At 46.8% G+C, this 22,238-nt stretch overlaps 1 protein-coding gene across 2 annotated transcripts in view; it reads right to left on the bottom strand.

Moving 5' to 3' along the window:
- Positions 1-22,238, bottom strand: part of TCERG1L (transcription elongation regulator 1 like) — a 268,833-nt gene that overhangs the window by 33,013 nt on the left and 213,582 nt on the right. Inside the window, exons 8-9 of one of the 2 annotated variants that reach the window (XM_029059313.2) lie at positions 18,092-18,246; positions 3,315-3,384 (exon numbers count right to left, since the gene is read on the bottom strand). In XM_029059313.2, coding sequence (XP_028915146.1) covers positions 3,315-3,384; positions 18,092-18,246 — 225 coding nt within the window. The remainder of the gene's footprint in view (positions 1-3,314; positions 3,385-18,091; positions 18,247-22,238) is intronic. The other variant, XM_029059314.2, reaches the window with a different exon arrangement.

Raw genomic sequence — 22,238 nt, 5'->3', positions numbered from 1 at the left:
ACTGTCCCACACGGGGCTCACAGTCTCAATCCCCATTTTCCAGATGAGGTGACCGAGGCCCAGAGAAGTGAAGTGACTTGCCGAAGGTCACACGCTAGACAGGTGGCGGTGTCAGGATTAGAACCCAGATCCTTTCCCCTCCCCAGCCTATCTACTACGCCTTGCCGCTTCCCTGTTTTGTTATTTTCATTTGGAAGATCTGAAAACGCTTCATGAGATCAGGGTTGCAAAGGTCCTCTGTCCCTGGGTTTCCTGGAACTCACTGATGTCCAGCCTATGCAGATCCAAGTTACGACCTTAACAAGAAGGAGGCTGACAAGGGAAACTTTGCTCGAAAGATGAAAAAGACCATCCTTAGGGGCAACCTAGATTCCTTTAAAAAAATAAATCCAGAGCCAGACCGATCCCGGCCCAATTCCCTCAGCCCAGCCTCCACGGTGCCAGGGACCTGTGTTTTCGTTTGAAATCAAAACCAACTCTCTGTCTGTGGGAGATCGATCAATTGATCGTATTACGGGGTGATGAGCACTTTCCTAAACGCTTGGGAGACTATATTATAACAGGGTTGGTGGAGACATTCCCTGCCCCTGATGAGCTTAAAGTCTAAAGGGGGAGATAGACGTTGCTGGGCCTGGGAGGCAGAAGGACCTGGGTTCTAATCCTCACTCCCCCGTTGGTCTGCTGGGTGATCTTGGGTGAGGCGTTTCACTTCTCTGTACCTCAGTGACCCCGTCTGGAAAATGGGGATTAAGACTGTGAGCCCCAGGTGAGACAAGGACTGTGGTCCAACCCCGTGCGCTGGTATCAACTGCGATTCTCCGATTGGAGATCAATTCCAACTGAGAAGCAGAGTGGCTCCGTGGAAAGAGCCTGGGCTTCGGAGTCAGAGGTCATGAGTTCGACTCCCGGCTCTGCCCCTTGTCAGCTGTGGGACTGTGGGCAACTCACTTGAGTTCTCTGTGCCTCGGTTACCTCACCTGTAAAATGGGGATTAACTGTGAACCTCAAGTGGGACAACCTGAGTACCCCGTATCTACCTCAGCATTTAGAACAGTGCTCCGCACATAGTAAGCGCTTAACATATACCAACATTATTATTCTTAGAACAGTGCTTGACACAGAGTGAACACTTAACAAATACCATCATCATCATTATCACAAATAAATTAATGACAGATATGGACATAAGTGTCATGCGAGTGCGGGAAGCGTGAAAAAAGGGAGCAAATCCCATGCTGACGCTGCTATTAAGACTATTAATGTCTGTCTTCCCCTCTGGACTATAAGCTCGCTGTGGGCCGGGAATACGTCCGTCATTGTATTATATTCTCCCAAGGGCTTAGTACAGTGCTCTGCACGTAGTAAGTGCTCAATAAATAGGATTGACCGACTACAATTGACCGGCCAGCACTACCGGTACTAGAGAAGCAGCCTGGCTACGTGGATAGAGCCCGGGCCAGGGTAACAGAAGGACCTGGGTTCTGATCCCGGCTCTGCCACATGTCTGCTGTGTGACTTTGGGCAAGTCGCTTTACTTCTCTCGGTCTCGGTTCCGTCATCTGGAAAATGGTGATTGAGAGTGGGAACCCCACGGGGGGACAGGGACTGCATCCAAGCTGATTCACTGGTATCTACCCCAGTGCTTAGAACAGTGCTTGGTATAAAGTAAGCGCTTAACAAGTACCATAGATATTAATATTATTAAACTACTTCTAGTCCCCCTACTCCTTCTGCTACTCGGAATTAGAACCCATGACTTCTGACTCCCAAGCCCCGGCTCTTTCCACTGAGCCACGCTGCTCCTCAATGGTATTAGTATTAGTCATAGTATAGTTATAGTAGATACCAGTAAAAACAGTAGGAACCGGAGTCAGAGCTCATGGGTTCTAATTCCGACCCTGCCACTTGTATGCTGTGTGACCTTGGGCAAGTCGCTTAACTTCTCTGGGCCTCAGTTCCCTCATCTGTAAAATGGGGATTAGCTGTGAGCCTCACATGGAACAACCTGATTACCCTGTATCTACCCCAGCGCTTAGAACAGTGCTCTGCACATAGTAAGTGCTTAATAAATACCATTATTATTATTATTATTGTTATTATTAAACTGAGGATGAAGACTGTGAGCCCCATGTGGTACAACCCGATTACCTTATATCTACCCCAGCGCTTAGAACAGTGCTTGGCACATAGTAAGTGCTTGACAAATACCAACATCATGAATGATAGTCCTGCCACTATGCTATTCCTAATTCTAATAATGCCACTCTGTCTCATTTATGAATGCTATTACTCCTAATGCTATTATTACTATTATTACCAATATCATTACCTCTTTTTCTACTATTTCTGCTGTTACTCCCCTCAGCTGACACTTGTGGAGAAATCCTTTCAGTAGTATTGCCTGTTTAGAGATTGGACTAAATTCATTTTGCTTTCCTCACACCCATCCCAAACCCCCTCATTTTTCCTCCAAAACTCAAAGCCACTCATCCCACACCCCACCACCCTCCAGGAAACAGATAAAACAACTGAATAATAATAATAATAATAATAATGATTCTGGTATTTGTTAAGTACTTATTATGTGCCAGGCACCGTACCAATAATACTTAAGGCATTCTAGACATTACAGAGCAGCAGAGCAGTGTGGCTCAGTAGAAAGAGCCCGGGCTTGGGAGTCCGAGGTTATGGGTTCTAATCCCGGCTCCGCCGCTAGTCAGCTATGTGACCTTGGGCAAGTCACTTCACTTCTCTGTGCCTCAGTGTCCTCATATAGCAAGTTAAGCACTTACTACAATAATAATAATGTTGGTATTTGTTAAGCGCTTAGTATGTGCCAAGCACTGTTCTAAGTGCTGGAGGAGATACAGGGTAATCAGGTTGTCCCACACGAGGCTCACAGTCTTAATCCCCATTTTACAGATGAGGGAACTGAGACACTGAGACCTTAAGTGACTTGCCCAAAATCACACAGCTGACAGGTGGCGGAGCCGGGATTAGAACCCATGACCCCTGACTCCTAAGCCCGTGTAATTTCCACTGAGCCATGCCGCTTCTCCGGGAACTGTACTAAACACTGGTGTGGATACAAAGAAATCAGGATGGACACGGACCCTGTCACGCGTGAGGCTCATAGTCTTAATCCCCCTTTTACAGATGAGATGAACGAGGCAGAGAGAAGTGAGTTGCCCAAAGTCGCACAGCAGAGAAGTGGCAGAGCCAGGATTAGAACCCATGACCTTCTGACTCCCAGCACAGGGCTCTACCCACTACCCCACGTTGCTTCCCATGCAAGTAGAGAAGCGGGGACTCACCTGTTTCTCTTTGTCTTCAAGTTCTGGTCTTCATTTACATCTTCTGAACTGGAATCTCCACTATTTCCTGCTAAAAGAAAAGGAGACTTCAAGTGACAAACCTAATAATATTCAAGCGCATTTTATTGAAGATGTTCATCACCTTATAATGTGATTTGCAATTTTCATAAATCAAAGAGCAGTGAAAACAGAAGGAATGAGAATTTCCTCTTCTTTATCCAGCTTGTGCTTTGCCTGATTTTAGCTTTGATGTTACTCTTTTGTTTTCCACCCAAATGTTAGCAATCTAATTCATCTTCCTATATTTCATTCATCGTATTTATTTTGCGCTTCCTGTGTGCAGAGCACTGAACTAAGTGCTTGAAAAGTACAGTTTGACAACAGATAGAGACAATCCCTATCCAATAATTGGTTCATAGTCTAGACTTCATGTCAGCAAGGAGAGAGTATGGCTAACGAATAAGGACACCTGGGTTCTAGTCCCAACTCTCTGCTGACCTGCTGGGTGACCATGGGCCAGTGACTTCACCTCTTTGAGACTCAGGTCCCTCATCTGTACAATGGGAAAAACCTATCCTACATTGTAGATTCTGAGTCCTGGTCTGGGCATGTCACTCCCCTTCTTAAAAACCTCCAGTGGTTGCCTATCAACCTCCGCACGAAAAAAAACTTCTCACTCTAGGCTTCGAGGCTCTCCGTCCCCTTGCCCCTTCCTACCTCTCCTCCCTTCTCTCTTTCTACCGCCCACCCCGCACGCTCCGCTCCTCCGCCGCCCGCCTCCTCGCCGTCCCCCGTTCTCGCCTATCCCTCCGTCGACCCCCGGGCCGCGTCCTCCCGCTGTCCCGGAACGCCCTCCCTCCTCACCTCCGCCAAACTAACTCTCTTCCCCTCTGAGAGCTCACCTCCTCCAAGAGGCCTTCCCAGACTGACCTTCCCCTTTTCCCTCTGCTCCCTCTCTGCCCCCCCTACACCTCCCCTCAGCTAAGCCCTCTTTTCCCCCCCTTTCCCTCCGCTCCTCCCCCTCTCCCTTCCCCTCCCCTCAGCACTGTGCTCGTCTGCTCATTTGTATATATTTTTATTACCCTATTTATTTTGTTAATGAGCTGTACGTCTCCTTGATTCTATTTATTGCTATTGTTTTTGTCTGTCTCCCCCGATTAAACTGTGAGCCCATCAATGGGCAGGGATTGTCTCTATCTATTGCCGAATTGTACACTCCAAATGCTTAGTACAGTGCTCTGCACATAGTAAGTGCTCAATAAATACTATTGAATGAATGAATGACATGGATTATGTCTCCCCCCCCAGACTGTAAGCTCACTGGGGGCAGGGAACGTGTGTGTTCATTGATATCCTGTACTCTCCCAAGCACTTATACAGTGCTCTGCACATAGTAAGTGCTCAGCTGACTGCCTGACTACGTCTTATCCGATGCCCTAATATCAATCCCAGTGTTTAAATCAATTAATCGGTCAATCATCTTTACGTACGTATTGTTACGTATTGAGTGCATTCAAATGCTTGGCACCTGGTAAGCACTTACTACATACCATAATGATTGTGCCACTTAGAGCGTTTACCTACACCTTAAAAATTCAACTACCCTAAGAGACATCTACCTAAGGGGTTGGCAAGAGAAGCTGCCAAAGGGAGCAGACGACAGGAGGAATTTGAGAGATGAACACATATTCTCTCAGCTCCCCTCGGTCATTCTGTCTCTGGTTGCCTGCGTAATTTCCCTGAAGCTTCCTTTTCTCTTTCCTCTCTTCCTGATCCTTGGGCTGCTGGACCCATTCACAACTGTTTCCGAGGACTAGTCCCCCGCTTCATATTTTAGAGGGCTGGAAGATGGAAAGAGGATCAGAGGGCCTGAAAATGGAGGGAAGGTGGATGTAGGAGGGAGGGAAGACATAGACAGGTAGATCGATAGAAATAGATATAGATAAATGATAGATGGGAAGATGCGGGGAGGGAGACAGAGAGAGAACGGGGGAAGAACAAAGGAGAGAGGGAAGGAAGAGGGGAAGAAGGGATGACGGAAGGAGACGATAGGGATAACGGTGGGAGGGACAAAGGAGAGAGGGATGAGGAAGGAAGGGAAGGATGAGGATGAGGGATGAGGAAGAGAAAGGATGGAGAGAGGGAGAAAGAAAGGGAGGGAAGATGGAAGGAGGAAGAGAGAATCAGAGGACAGAGGGAGGCTGGAGGGTGGAGGAAAGGAAGATGACCATTAGGTCTTGCTGCTTTTAATAAGGTTTTCAAGGAGGGGAGAGTTTTCTCTGGGTGATACTGTTAAAATCCACAATTTGGGGATCTTCCGAACTAAATAGGGGCACGTGGTCAAAACTGAAATATATCCCCCAATACACAACGAATGGAGGGAAAATGCCAAACACGCAGAGAGACGTTTATGAAATCTGGGAAAATCTTGTGATTCAAGATCACCAGGTGCAGATGGAGAAGCAGGAGGCTGAAAGAAAATCTATAATGGGCTGGAATGATTTAAACCTCGAGTCTGTGAAATATTTTCAAGCGAGTAAGAAATCAGGAATCTCTCCGGCTCAATTTCAACCTCATAATTCAGAAAGCGCACATTGTTTTAATGAAACCTGAACTGTCATTGCAAAGTTAAGGGGTTTCTTTTATTTTTTCACTTTCTTATTTCTCTTAGTTGAAAAAACCTAATGAGGAAACTTACGGGGAACATTTTCTGATAAAGAAGCCCGATAATCCCTCCTTGATGTTTCAAAGTCATTAATCAAGAGCAATCTATTCTGCTGACTCTGCGACTATCTGGACATTTATTAATTCCTGAGGTTGTAAGGTACACTGTTTCAAATCTGGGATTTTGTTCCAAATGGGAAGTTTGGAGGGAAAATGACTCAAGGTAAAGGGCAGATGGGTTGAGTGAAACTCTATTCCCTGCAAGCGGGAGAAATAGAAAAACCTCCCTCAGCAAGCACTCAGCCCAAACGGAAATTGATGTCGACGAATTGGAGCTCGTCTCAACGAGGAGGCCCGCGTCTTCCGCGGGGGCACAAAGCAAAAACGTTCTTCTCCCTATAAATACCACGTGCTGGACTCTTTCTGACCTGATTACCTTGTATCTACCCTAGTGCTCGGAACAGTCGTTGGCTGCTTGGCATCTAGTGAGCGCGTAACAAATACCATAATTATTATTATTATTATCAGTAATAGTAGCGGTAATACAGGTTGACCGTGTCCGATCTGACTACCTTGTATCTACCCCAGCACTCAGAATGATATTTGGCACATAGTAAGTGCTTAACACGGATATTATCATCATTATTATTATTATCGTTATTTTGTGCGACTGTGTCCGACCTAATTAACCTGTCTCTACCTTAACGCGTAGAACAGTGCTCGGCACCCAGTAAGCAGCATGGCTCAGTGGAAAGAGCCCGGGCTTGGGAGTCAGAGGTCATGGATTCTAGTCCCGGCTCCGCCGCTTGCCAGCTGTGCGACCTTGGGCAAGTCACTTAACTTCTCTGTGCCTCAGTGACCTCATCTGTCAAATGGGGATTAAAACTGTGAGCCCCACGTGGGACAACCTGATCACCTTGTATCCCCCCAGCGCTTAGAAAAGTGCTTTGCACATAGTAAGCGCTTAACAAATACCACCATTATTACTATTATTATTAAATACCGCAGTTAATAGCATTATGATCATTATTGATATTATTATTTTTATTAGCTAAGGACCAGAACACTTGCTGGAGATAATGAGGCTTGTCACTGGCTTGAACTAAGATCAGACAGTAGGTAAAAGGAGAGGCAGTGTGTCCTAGTGGAAAGAACATAGGACTTTCCCTATATCTGGACTGCTCCCCGCCTCTAGACTGTAAGCTCACTGTGGGCAGGAAATGTGCTTTCCAATTTAGTTCTACTATTACTCGTTCCCAAGAGCTTCGTTCCGTGCTCTGCAGGATGGTCTAGCAGATAGACTACGGGCCTGGGAGTCAGAAGGACCCGGGTTCTAATCTCCACTCTGCCACGTATCTGCTGTGTGACCTTGGCCAAATCACCCCGCTTCTCTGAGCCTCAGCTCCCTCGTCCGTAAAATGGGGATTGGAGAGCGTGAGCCCCACGTGGGCCCGGGACCGCGTCCGACCTGATTAACTTGTATCTGCCCCAGCGCTCAGTACAGTGCTTGACACATATACTAAGTGCTTCGTAAGTGCAACAGTCATTATTATCATTATTATTACTCCAAGGACTTAGTGTTCCGTACACAGGAATCATTCAATAAATCTCACTGATAAATCGATCGACTGATTATGAGATTTTGGGTCCAGATCAAGTTGGATTCAAGCAAACAGGCTAACTCCAGCAATTTCACCCCTCGTTCGGGTGGGAAGCGACAGCATCCAAGTCTATTTTACCGTGTCCGTGGGAGACAGGGAGATTCAGAGACCTGCCTTCTCTTCCCCTTTCTCTTCTTCCTCCCCCTGGCTCATTTCCAAACCAATTCATTAATCAATCTATTGATCATTCAGTCAGTGGGATGATCGCTTGGAATGGCACGGTATTTTTTTAAGTGCTTATTATGTGCTTGGCACTGTGCTAAGCACTGGAGTAGATACAACTTCTCACTCTAGGCTTCAAGGCTGTCCATCCCCTCGCCCCTTCCTACCTCTCCTCCCTTCTCTCTTTCCACCGCCCGCCCCGCACGCTCCGCTCCTCCGCCGCCCGCCTCCTCGCCGTCCCCCGTTCTCGCCCAACCCGCCGTCGACCCCCGGCCCACGTCCTCCCGCGGTCCCGGGACGCCCTCCCTCCTCACCTCCGCCAGACTAATTCTCTTCCCCTCTTCAAAACCCTACTTACAGCTCACCTCCTCCGAGAGGCCTTCCCAGACTGAGCTCCCCTTTTCCCTCTGCTCCCTCTACCCCCCCGCTTCACTTCTCCGCAGCTAAACCCTCTTCTCCCCCCTTTCCTTCTGCCCTCCCCCTCTCCCTTCCCCTCCCTTCAGCACCGTACTCGTCCGCTCAACTGAATATATCTTCATCACCCTATTTATTTTGTTAATGAGATGGACATCACCCTGATTCTATTTATTTGCTATTGTTTTAATGAAATGCTCTTCTTTATTGTCATCGTTCTTGTCTGTCTCTCCCGATTAGACCGTAAACCCGTCAAAGAGCAGGGACCGTCTCTATCTGGTACCGATTTGTACATTCCAAGCGCTTAGTACAGCGCTCTGCACCTAGTAAACGCTCAGTAAATACTATTGAATGAATACAAGGGAATCAAGTTGGACGCATCCCCTCTCCCATATGGGCCTCACGGTCTGCATGCCCATTTTACAGATGAAGGAACTGAAGACCAGAGAAGTGAAGTGACTTGCCCAAGGAAACACAGCAGACAAGTGGTGGAGACATTATTATCATTATTATCAGTAATTGCCATTAATTATTATTGCTGTTAATAGAAATGCTAACAATATTGTGGTGATTGTTAAGTACTTACTATGTGTCAAGCACTGTTCTAAGCCCTGGGTTAGATTCAAGGTAATCAGGATGGACGCAGCCCCGTCCCACATGAGGCAGACACTGCTAATCCCCATTTTGCAGATGAGGCAACCGAGGCCCAGAGAAGTGAAGTGCCTTGCTCAAGGTCACACGGCAGACAAGGGGCGGAGCCGGGATTAGAACCCTGGTCTATTTACTCGTCTCGATATCTTTCTCCCCACCTCTACACTGTGAGCTCATTGTGGGCAGGGGTTTTTTTCTCTTTATTGCTGTATCGCACCTTCCCAAGTGCTTAGCACAGTGCTCTGCGCACAGTAAGCGCTCAATGAATACGACTGAATGAAAATGAACGAATGGTCCTTCTGATTCCCAAGCCTACGCTCCACGGGAGACAGCGTGGCTCAGTGGAAAGAGCCCGGGCTCGGGAGTCAGAGGTCATGGGTTTGAATCCCGGCTCTGCCACTTGTCAGCTGTGGGACTGTGGGCGAGTCGCTTCGCTCCTGTGGGCCTCAGTGACCTCATCGGTTAAATGGGGATGAAGACTGTGAGCCTCACGTGGGACGACCCGATGACTCTGTATCTCCCCCGGCGCTTAGAACAGTGCACCGCACATAGTAAGCGCTTAACAAATACCAACAATATTCTCTAGGCCACACTGTCTGTTGAGCACTTGCTGTGTACAAGACCCTGTACTTAAAACCCGCCCCTTACCCTCTATCCCAACTACCGCATTAATCTAATCCCTTCCCCTCTCTCACCTCGATTACTCATCAGCCTCCTCGCTGACCTCCCAGCCTCCCGTCTCTCCCAACTCCAGTTGACACGTCCCTCTGCCGCCCAGATCATTTTCCTACAGACACATTCAGACCATGTTTCCCCACTCGTCACGAACCGCCGGCGGTCGCCCGTCCACCTCCTCATCAAACGGAGACTCCTCGCCGTGGGCTTTAAAGCCGTCCGTCGCCTCGCCCCCTCCTACCTCCCCTCGCGGCTCTCCCACTCCAACCCGGCCCGCACACTCCGCTCCTCTAACACCAGCCATCTCACAGTTCCTCGATCTCCTCGATCTCGCCACCCAACCCTGGCCCACGTCCCGCCTCTGGCCGGGAACGCCCTCCCTCCCTCCCTGAGCCAGAAGCAGCGTGGCTCAGGGGAAAGAGCCCGGGCTTGGGAGTCAGAGGTCAGGGGTTCGAATCCCAGCTCAGCCACTTGTCAGCTGTGTGACTTTGGGCGAGTCACTTCACTTCTCTGGGCCTCAGTTACCCCATCTGTAAAATGGGGATGAAGACTGGCAGCCCCACGTGCGACAACCTGATCACCTTGTATCCTCCCCAGTGCTTAGAACAGTGCTTTGCACGTAGTAAGTGCTTGACAAATGCCATCATCATGTCGGACAGACAACGAACTCTACTCACTTTCAAACCCTTCTTGAAGGCCCATCTCCTCCAAGAGGCCTTCCCTGACTGAGCCCTCCTTTCCTCTTCTCCCACTCCCTTCTGCGTCGCCCGGACTTTCTCCCATTATTCTTACCCTCTCCCAGGCCTACAACCCTAGAGAAGCAGCGTGTCTCAGTGGAAAGAGCCCGGGCTTGGGAGTCAGAGGTCACGGGAATCCCGGCTCTGCCGCTAGTCAGCTGTGTGACCTTGGGCAAGTCACTTAACTTCTCTGTGCCTCAGTGACCTCATCTGTCAAATGGGGATTAAAAAACTGTGAGCCCCACGTGGGACAACCTGATCACCTTGTATCCCCCAGCGCTTAGAACGGTGCTTTGCACACAGTAAGCGCTTAACAAATACCACAATTTATTTTTATTTATTTTCTATCTGCAATTCACATATTTAGTCATTAGCTTATTCATTCATTTACTTATTCATATTAATGCCCGTCTCCCCGCCGTATATCGTTAAGCTCGTTCTGGAGAGGGAACGTTTCCGTTTATGGTTATAGCGTACTCTCCCAAACACTTAGTTCCGTGCTTTATACGCAGAAAACGTTCCATAAATGTGATGGAGTGACTGAAGGAGCGAATGGACACTTGGGAGAGTACAATATGGCAGAGTTAGTAGACGTGATTCCCGTCCTTCAAGGGCTTAGTATGTAGCTGGGGACCTTTCAACTATTTGGCACCTGCATCTTGTGAGGGTCCCGGCTCATAAAACCATTCTTGCCTTCATTTTTAATTCTTCCTATAGAATCTGGATTAACGAGGGAGCTGGACGTGTGGACAAGCAATTAGGATATAATTTAACGATAGTATGAAGCCAAGGAGTCAGTCTTTAACTTCTCCAGCCCGAATAAAGAATTAATCTGCGTTTTCATAATGCCGGGCACTTTCTATCCCATAAATTATTTGACGGTATTTAGTCCGGCTGGCACTAGCTATTTTCGCTTTTATTCAAAAGCTACTTAAATTCCAAACATAACTAAGCCTTAGAAATGTAACATCTTGCAAATGTAAAACTCATTTGTTTCATCATCTCTAAAAATAGCCGTAATAAAAAGGAAGCTTCATCTTTATTTCATGCGATTAGATAGCATATCTTCTTGCCTCAAAATCAGTGAAACACTGTTCATACGAAAAAATGGTTCCTTCCAAACAAAGCACAAGTCACTAGGCACGATCTCCTCCGATTTAGGTTAGCGTGACAAGATGAATAAAGAATCGGGTATGTCTTAATTAATTATCGGCTGAAGAGAATGCTACTCATTTTAGAAATGGCTCACGGACTCTGCCGGCTAAATCATTAATTAATCTTCAGAAATGCTTCGTGACCTAATTGGATTTCTGTAAACCTCTGTTGATAGTTGAAGGAACTTGGCGATCTTTTCAGATTTAGATTGGACGAGCCCGCGCGTGGCGTGATGATCGACGGACGGAGTGATGAAGAGATGATCTAAGGGAAAACTAACTGTTCCCCTCGATCTAGGAGTAGAAGAAGAGTGTTTTCCTGAAGGCCGAGCTGGCAGCCTCTTGGGAGCCTTGCACCCATCACCGCTGAACAGGTCGGCCTTGTCAAAAAGTTGAAACGCTTTCTCTCCAGCCGTGAGCTGGAGCCCCCAAACTATAAGATTGGGGGTCAGGTCCAAGTAATAATAATGTTGGTATTTGTTAAGTGCTTACTCTGTCCAGAGCACTGTTCTAAGCGCTGGGGTAGATACAGGGTAATCAGTTGTGCCACTTGAGGCTCACAGTCTTAATCCCCATTTTACAGGCGAGGTAACTGTGGCACAGAGAAGTTAAGTGACTTGCCCACAGTCACACAGTTGACAATTGGCAGAGCCAGCATTCGAACCCATGACCTCTGACTCCCAAGCCCATGCTCTTTCCACTGAACCACGCTGCTTCTCAATAATGTTGGTATTTATTAAGTGCTTACTATGTGCAGAGCACTGTTCTAAGTGCTGGGGTAGATACAGGTTGATCAGGTTGTCCCCCGTGAGGCTCATCCTCATTTTCACAGATGAGGGAACTGAGGCCCAGAGAAGTGAAGTGACTCGTCCACAGTCACACAGCTGACAAGTGGCAGAGCCGAGATTCGAACCCATGACCTCTAACTCCCAAGCCCGGGCTCTTTCCACTGAGCCACGCTGAGGAGGGGATGGAGGGAGGGAGATCTCTTAGATCCCTAAGCTCCATCCCTACTCTGGGCCATGGGGACTCGAAGGGAAAAATGTGGAAACTCGTTGTGGGAAGGGAATGTGTCTTATTGTTGTAGTGTGCTCTCTCAGTCGCTTAGTACAGTGCTCTGCCCACGGTAAGCACTCCGTTATTATGATTGAATGAATGGATGAAAGGGACAGGATGAGAAAACTTAAGCAAGTTTGAGGTTTGGGGATGAGCTACCCGGAGGCTTGAAGAAGAGGGAGGAAAAAGAAGAGGAAGGAAGCAGAGCAGGTGGAGGAGTGGGTGTACTGAGTGCCTATTTGGCACGGTGCACTGTACTAAGCAGTGTGGCCTAGTGGGTAGAGTCCAGACCTGCGAGTCAGAAGGAGGTGGGTTTTAATCCCAGCTCCGCCACATGTCCACTGTGTGACCTTGAGCAAATCACTTCTCTGGGCCTCAGTTACTTCATCTGCAAAATGGGAATAAAGTGTGAGCCCCATGTGGGACAGGGACCGGGTCTGACCTGATTAACTCGTATCTACCCAAGTGCTTAAAATAGTGCTTGGCACATAGTAAGCACTTTACAGATACCATCATTATTATTACTTACTATTATCAAGTGACCGTTGGTGGGGGTGGAGGGTTACCATGTTGCAATGTAGTTCAACCCGTTCACCCCATGACTGGTAGAATTAATAGGATACTCGGACAAATTCATATGACAACCAAATGTCTCTTATGCAAATTGCAACCCATTTTTTGTTTTGTTTTGTTTTAAAGAAATTGTTAAATACTTACCAAATTCCAGGCACTGTACTAAGCACTGGGGTAGAGGCAAGGAAATCAAGTTGAAACAGTACGTGTCCCACATGAGGCTCATAGTCATTATCCCCATTTTAGAGATGAGGGAACTGAGGCACAAAGAAAAGTGACTGGCCCAAGGTCACGGTGCAGACAAGCGAGAGACCTGAGATTAGAACCCAGATGCTCCTGATTCCCAGGCTCATGCTGTATCCACTAGGCCACGCTTAAAGAGAAGCAGCGTGGCTTCAGTGGAAAGAGTCCGGGCTTGGGAGTCAGAGATCATGGGTTCGAATCCCGGCTCTACCACTTGTCAGCTGGGTGACTGTGAGCAAGTCACTTCACTTCTCTGTGCTTCAGTAACCTCATCTGTAAAATGGGGATTCACTGTGAGCCTCACGTGGGACAGTCTGATGACCCCGTATCTCCCCCAGCTCTTGAACAGTGCTCTGCACATAGTAAGCGCTTAACAGATACCGACATTATTATTCTCTGTTGCACCTCTGCCAGAAGCCCTCACGTGTAAGCTCCTTGAGGCTCTACCGACTCGTCCTGTACTCTCCCAATCATTTAGAACAGTGCTCTGACTGAAATAAGAGCTCAATAAAAATCACTGATTACTCTCTAGTGACCATGTCAGAGACAGCAGGCAAAGACCCTTCTCCGTCATTCTTCTCCCCCCAAAAAATGAGATTTAGGGCTATTCAATTTAACGTCTCCGGGCATACATCTACTCACCATCCATAAAGATAAAGCGCCTGCAAATTCATTTCTCTTTAAAAATCAGTAACAGCAAATTGTGTTCAGGTGGTAATCACACAATCAAAGCCAATCAGAAATGGAAGGAATATATCAGCTCTTTCAGATAATGTTATCTTCCATTATTAAGAAAAAAGGGATAGTTTTCTGGTGTGGACCGACTGACCAAAGTCACGGAAGAGCTGTCAAATTCTCCACTTAGGCTTTACTGGTCAGACAACTAAGACAAGATCTAAACTAACAGCCAATGTAAAAGCAAGGTGATATTTCAGAGATTTTAAGTCAAAAGAAAAAATCTGGCCTACGTACAGTTCAAGAGCAATCCAAGGTATGTGATTTTTGGCAGGATATTCCTCTAATCACATTCACGGCTCTGATATTTATGTTAGAACATTTTCTGATACACCCAATCATTGGCTCCCCTGTTTCCTTTCAACTCGATTTGAAACCACAAAAAAAGGCTTTCAGATTTAAAATTACATTTGACTGAAGGATGCAAAAAATCAAATTAGACACAACTATTTTTATTACAGAAATGCAACCGAAGCCATCTTAATACTCGGGTCTGAAAAACAATCTGTTTGGGTATATCCAGGTAACTGAAAACCAAGACTAGACTTGGACTTGAATTCCATAGCTAATTTTCTAGTGGAGATGAGGTTTAATGATGTCACCCACAATGTTTTTCAAACCACGATGTAGGATCGTTCAAGATGCTGCCAGATTCTCACCCCTGCAATACTTTTCTAGACTGGAAATATAATCATTGTGCCCCCATCTCGTCTATCGCACAGCCGACCCCTTTTCCGCATCCTCCCCTTAGCCTAGAAGTCCTTCCCCTTCCATATATGCCAGACCACCCCTCTCTTCACCTTCCAAGCATTATTACGGTCGCATCCCCTCGAGCGGCCTTCCCCGATAAATCTCTCTTTTCCCGTGCTCACTCTCCCATCTGCCTCACTTGGATCTGTGACCTATGGTCATTTGATATTCTCCCCACCCACAACTCCACATCACCTATTTAGGTATCTTTAAATTATATATTATAAATTACTTATATATCCCTATTAATTTCTGGGCAGAAAAAGCATCTGCTAATTGGAAGGGAAAGGTGCGAAGTCATTGTGGGCGAGGAATGAGTCTGTTTGTTGTTGCAGTGTGCTCTACCAGGTGCTTAGTACAGTGCTCTGCACACAGTAAGCACTCAGTAAATATAATAATAATAATGTTGGTATTTGTTAAGCGCTTACTATGTGCAGAGCACCGTTCTAAGCGCTGGGGGAGATACAGGGTGATCAGGTCATCCCACGTGAGGCTCACAGTCTTAATCCCCATTTTCCAGATGAGGGAACTGAGGCACAGAGAAGTGAAGTGACTTGCCCTCAGTCACGCAGCTGACAAGTGACAGAGCCGGGATTCGAACCCATGACCTCTGACTCCCAAGCCCGGACTCTTTCCACTGAGCCATGCTGCTTCCCTATATGCAGGGATTGAATGAATGGATGAATAAATGAAAGGGACAGGGTGAGAAAATTTAAACTTGTTCGGGGTTTAGGGATAAGCTACCGGGATGTTAGGAGGAGAAGAGGGAGGAAAAAGAAGAGGAAGGAAGTGGGGCAGGTGGAGGAATGGGTGTATTGAGTGCCTATTTGGTATGGTGCACTGTACTAAGCAGTGTGGCTTAGAGGGTAGAGTCAAGACCTGGGAGTCTGAAGGACCCTGGTTTTAATCCCAGCTCTGCCATAGGTCCATTGTGTGACCTTGGGCAAGTCACTTCACCTCTCTGGGCCTCAGTTGCCTCATCTGGAAAAATACGAATAAGAGTTTGAGCCCCATGTTGGACAGGGACCGATTAACTGTCTGACCTGATTAACTCGTATCTATCCAAGTGCTTAAAACAGTGCTTGGCACATAGCACTTGCCAAATACCGTCATTATTATTACTTATTATTATCACGTGATTGTTGGTGGGGGTGAAGCGTTACCATGCTCTGCACACAATTCTGTTGTACTGAACTCCCCCAAGGTCTTAGTACAGTGCTCGGCACATAGTAAACGCTCAATAAATGCCACTGATTGATTGATTCATCAAACTCCTTGTGGGCAGGGACTGTGTCTACCAACTCTGTTGTGCCGTACTTGCCCAAGCACTTTGGACAGTGTTCTGCACACAGGGAACACTCAATAAATATCAGTGATCGATTGATTCGCGCTTAAAAATTTTCTACGTCGTTGAGTCAGGCAATCAATCAATTGTATTTACTGAGTACTTACTTGGGAGAGTGCAAAAGAACAATATAACAGACATTTTCCCTGCCCACAATCAGCTTACAGTCTAGAGGGAGAAACTGAATGAATCAGAGGACCTGGGTTCTAATCTGACACACTTGCTTCTCTGGAAAATGCCTTCTGCTGCCTTTCGTTTTTCTTTTTCCAAACATTCGTCTAGTGAGCTAGTCGATTTTAAATACTTTTAAATACTACAGACCCTCATAACCATTCCCCCCCACCGACCCGTTCAAGCCCCACATTTCGGTTTGATAAGATGAAATAATTGTGGCATATGTTAAGCACCTATGTGCCAAACACTGTGCTATGATAGAAACAATGCAATCAGCTCAGATAGTCTCCATTCTTCTCAGAGCTTACAGCTTAAAGGGGAGAGAAAACAGGGACTTCATCCACATTGAACAAGTGAAATGACTTTCCCAAGGTCACACAACTGGCGAGCGGGTGACCGGAGATTAGAACCTAGGTGACCTGACTCCCGGTACTGTGCTCTTTCATCTAGAAAACACTGCTTCTTACAAGATAATCAGCTTAATCAACTCCGACTCAGACACCATCTTACTAGGGGCTGAAATTGCATTTTTGATAGATCTCATTTTTTACTCTACTTGCTCTAAAGAAATGCTTGGATTGAATGTCAGTTTTTTGATATTTCCCTTACCTAAACATTTCCGATTTTAACCAATTGCCAGAGCCAGTTAAAAAAACCTTAGCATTTTTAACACCAAATGTTCTCCGACTGCTGAGAAAACCCTTAAAAAATCCTGTCTGGCTTTGATTGAGGTCAATTTGGTGATGATCAAGGGACTGTTAACCCTTAAATGGGAATTCCCATGACATTTTCTGCACTGCCATAAATCATTATATCCTGTTCTAAGCTTCTTCCTGTAAAACCCAATCAGTGAGACACCTTGATGAAATAAACCACGCTAGTGACTTCAAGAAAGTCTTTAGATTGGATTTGAGACCGAGGAAATATCTTCCTCTACTGAATCTCACAAAGATTCTCTGAAAGTATCTGTCTATTTAATCTTTGTTGGAAAATGAGAATGCGTCCAAATGACTCATGATAATCTCAATTTCTAGATTCTTTGTGGCCGTGGCTCAGTGGAAAGAGCACTTGATTAGTTGATTAGTACTTATTGAGCACTTCTTCTGCACAAAACACTGAACTCAGCACATGTGAGACTGGACATCGAATTAATGGAGATGGGGGACAAGAATTGTCCAACCCGATTAGTCCGCATCTTCTCCCACGTTTAGTAATGATAATAATGATTCTGGTATTTGTTAAGTGCTTACTATGTGCCTGACACTGTACTAACCGCTGGAGTGGATACAAGCACATTGGGTTGGACACAGTCCCTGACCCACGTGGGCCTCATAGTCTCAATCCTCATTTTACAGGCGAGGCAACTGAGGCACAGAGAAGTGAGGTGATGCCTAAGGTCACACAGCAGACACGTGGAGGAGTCAGGATGAGAACTCATGACCTTCTGACTCTCAGATTTGGGCTCTATCCACTACACCCTCTTCTCTTAATAGTACAGTGTCTGGCACATGGTAAGCACCTAACAAATAGCATTAAAAAAAAAAGTATGAGGAATAGTCTGATGATTCTATTTATTGCTATTGTTTTTGTCTGTCTCCACCGATTAGACTGGAAGCCCATCAGTGGGCAGGGATTGTCTCTATCTGTTGCCGAATTGTCCATTCCAAGCGCTTAGTACAGTGCTCTGCACATAGTAAGTGCTCGGTAAACACTATTGAATGAATGAATGAACGACGAAGCTTTGTGCTAGAAAGAGACGCAAATAATCACAGCTTTAAGTTACTTGCTGAAGGTTCCAGTTTGCGCTTGTGAGGAGGGTCTTCAAGGATCCTGTTGATGTCGCCGCGATTCTTCAAGTCGGTCGGTTTCTCCCACACCGAGAGCTGCATCGTCGGGTTGAAGAAGAAGACTCGGTCATCTCCAGTCCAGACGACACACCTGTTGGAGGGAAAGAACCCATCTAAATCCACGGCAGATCTAGCCGTCGTGAGATCACTCATTTATGCTCACACCTTAAGCGTCTAAGGCGGAAACCGGCCTTGCCGGCAAGGTTGGCTCCCGTAGAACGAGCTGGTAAATTCTATCGCTTTGGACACATTTTCAGGGCTTCAAAAGACACCTTGCTGCTCGACACTGAACATAAGCAGAGAGGTATTGAGATGAGGTGAAAAATCATCATCATCATCCTCATCACTGGTATTTATTGAACGCTTCCTCTGTGCAGAGCGGTGTCCCAAGTGTCTGGGAGAGTACGCGACAACAGAGTTAGTCAACACGATGCCTGTCTCTCTAGACTGTAAGCTCATTGTGGGCAGAGAATGTGTCTGCTTATTATTAAAAAAATAATAATTTTAGGTGTTAAGCGCTTACTATGTGTCAAGCATCGGTCCAAGCGCTGAGGGAGATGCAAGGAAATCAGGTTGTCCATGTAGGGCTCACAGTCCTCATCTCCATTTTACGGATGAGGTAACTGAGGCACAGACAAGTGAAGTGACTTGCCCAAAGTCACACAGGTGATAAGTGGCGGAGCTGGGATTAGAACCCACAACCTCTGACTCCCAAGCACGGGCTCTTGCCACTAAGCCAAGCTGCTTCTCTATTATCGTACTCTCGCAAGTGCTTAGTACAGGGTTTGCACGCGGTAAGTGCTGAATAAATCCAATCCAATCAAATGAAAGAAGCAGCGTGGTCTAGTGGATAGACCGAGTCAGAGGTCGTGGGTTCGACTCCCGGCTCTGCCACTTGTCAGCTGTGTGAGTGTGGGCAAGTCACTTCACTTCTCTGGGCCTCAGTTCCCTCATCTGTAAAATGGGGATTAACTGTGACCCTCACATGGGACGACCTGATGACCGTGTAGCTCCCCCAGTGCTTAGAACCGTGCTCGGCACATAGTAAACACTTAACACAAATACCAACATTATTATTACAGAGCCTGAGCTTGGGAAATTCTTTAAAACAAGTCAAAATGAACACATTCATTCAATAGCATTGATCGAACGCTACTACGTGCAGACCGCTGACCCACAAGTCATTCAAATAACCGATGTGAACCTTCCAAAGTTCATCTGCTAAGCACATAAACTAATCATCAAGGTCTTAGGAACGATCAGTTTTAAAATTCAACACAGTAGATACTGAAAGGCAAAGACGGCAGGCCTGTTCCACTGTTTTAATACTAAAAGGGAATTTTCCAGCTACTACATCATAAAAACAATTTAAAAGCTGAAATCAAACCTATGATGGAAACTTGAAATTGTCAGAAAATTTAATCATCCATTGAAAGACTTCTCAAATGATGGTTTATCAGAAATCTTCGGCAACACATATTTTAGAAGCAAGGTGGTCTAGAGGATGGAACATGGGCCCGGAGGTCAGGAGGATCTGGGTTCTAATCCCGGGGCCGCCACACGTCTGCTGTGTGACTTTGGGGAAGTCTGACTGACTCAGTTAGCTCATCTGTAAAACGGGGATTAGCATCGTGAGCCCTGTGTGGGACTGGGACTGTTTCCAACCCGATTAAACTTGCACTTATCGCAGTGTCATCGCTACTTACCATGTGCAGGGCACTGTACTAAACACTTGGGAGAGTACAACATGGCAGAGTCGGTTGTCACGTTCTCTGCCCACAAGGAGCACTCGAGGCGAGGCGTGGCGTAACAGGCCGGATGTTACAGAGACAAACGCATAACGATAGTAATGATAATAATGATGATGATCATATTTGTTCAGCACTTACTTTGTGCCAGGCACCGTACTAAGCGCTGGGGTAGATACAAGGTAATCAGGTTATCCCACGTGGGGCTCACGGTCTTAAACCCCCTTTTACAGATGAGGTAAAATGAGGCACAGAGAAGTGAAGTAATAATGTTGGTATTTGTTAGGTGCTTACTATGTGCAGAACACTGTTCTAAGAGCTGGGGTAGATACAGGGTAATCAGGTTGTCCCCCGTGGGGCTCACAGTTAATCCCCATTTTCCAGTTGAGGTAACCGAGGCCCAGAGAAGTGAAGTGACTCGCCCACAGTCACACAGCTGACGAGTGGCAGAGCCGGGAGTCGAACTCATGACCTCTGACCCCGAAGCCCAGGCTCTTTTCCACTGAGCCACGCTGTGACTTGCCCAAGGTCACGCAGCAGGCAGGGGTCGGAGCCGGGATTAGCACCCATTACTTTCTGACTCCCAGCTTCGTGCTCTACCAATCACACCACGATTACTCCACCCACTCCGGCTTGGATATTCCCCAGAGGGCTGGGCTGGAGTGTTCCGCACAAAGTAAGCGCTCAAGAAATAGGATTGAATGAATGAGTTAACTCATCCAGACTGAATTTACTTGAACTTTCTACATGAGCAAGTCAGGATCTCTGGGAGCGGGAAGAAACTACAAGTCTTATCGACCTCAGTGGGGAGGGAGAGAAATTCTCCAAAATACAGAGCGGTCGGCCTATAAAACAACAGTGACCCAGTGGAAAGATCACTGGCTTGGGAGTCAGAGGATCAGGGTTCTAATCCTGACTCCGCCGATCGTCTCCTGTGGGATTGCGGGCAAGTCATTTAACTTCTCCGTGCCTCAGTTCCCTCATCTGTATCATGGCGATACAAAACCCATGTTCCCTCTTAATGATTAATAATAATCGCGGTATTTGGTAAGCGCTTACTAGGCGTCAGACACCGTACCAAACGATGGGGTGGATACCGGCAAATGGCGTTGGACACAGTCTCTGTGTCACGTGGGGCTCACAGTCGCAATCGCCATTTTCCAGATGAGGGAACTGTAGCCCGGAGAAGTAAAGCAGCGTGGCTCAGTGGAAAGAGCCCGGACTTGGGAGTCAGAGGTCATGGGTTTCGAATCTCCGCTCTGCCACTTATCAGCTGTGTGACTATGGGCAAGTCACTTCACTTCTCTGGGCCTCAGTTTTACTCACCTGTTAAAATGGGGAGTAAAAAATGTGAGCCCCAGAGGGACAATCTAATTACCCTGTATCTCCCCCAGCGCTTAGAACAGTGCCCAGCACATAGTAAGCGCTTAACAAATACCAACATTATTATTAAAGCGACTCGCCCAAGGTGACACATCAGACAAGTGGCGGAGCCGGGATTAGAATCCATGACCTTCTGACCCCCAGGCCTGGGCTCTAGACATTACGCCACGCTCCTTCTTCTTCCTTGAGGGGTATTATGAATTGTACTTTCCACGCGCTTAGTACAGCTCTCTGCCCACAGTAGGCGCTCACTAAATACAATTGAAATACGATCGAACGAATGATGTGGCAGTAAGAAAATCTGTAGCATTCCCCCTTCCGAGGCCGGGGCGGGACCTGACTCCCACTCGAGCAGACATGGAGCTCATTGATATGAATCCCCCGTCTCTCTCAGGTCCAAAATAACAGCCCCGAACCCCCCCAGGACAACAGCTGACAAATCTCTAAAGAAGTCAACCCTCGGGTGGATTTGTTTTCTGAAAGCACCATTGATTCTCCCCCATCTTGGCTGGGAATATTTCACCTCTCTAGCCACCCCCGGGGACACTCTACAACTCCGAGAACAGAAACGGGTTTGGCATCCGATGTCGTTTATTGAGTCGAAAGCCAAAGGTAATTACGGAGACCTTTAAATTATGCAGGATTCAGCGAGCGGGTGGACTCTCCACGTGGAAGTTGAGCACTGGAAGAGACTATGCAATCTGCAGGAGGAAATTTAGCTGGGTCGCTTTTCTCCAGGGACATGTATGATAGAATTTTTTCCACGGTTGGGGAGGTTACTTATTTCGTAACTCAGCAAGGTGCTCTGATCGTCTCCGGATAAGAGGATATCGTAGAGGAGAAGATTCGGCACATGCGATTCGGGCAGATCTCTTTAAAACGGCAGCACGGCGGACTAGAAAATCCAACGTTCTCTTTCCGGATAATGGAAGATGTCAAGGAAGCAGGTATT

Source organism: Ornithorhynchus anatinus, chromosome 3 (genome assembly GCF_004115215.2).
Source record: "Ornithorhynchus anatinus isolate Pmale09 chromosome 3, mOrnAna1.pri.v4, whole genome shotgun sequence".
Classification (NCBI taxonomy): domain Eukaryota; kingdom Metazoa; phylum Chordata; class Mammalia; order Monotremata; family Ornithorhynchidae; genus Ornithorhynchus; species Ornithorhynchus anatinus.
Note: the sequence above shows the minus strand (reverse complement) of the source record. Positions and strands in the feature narration are given on the sequence as shown.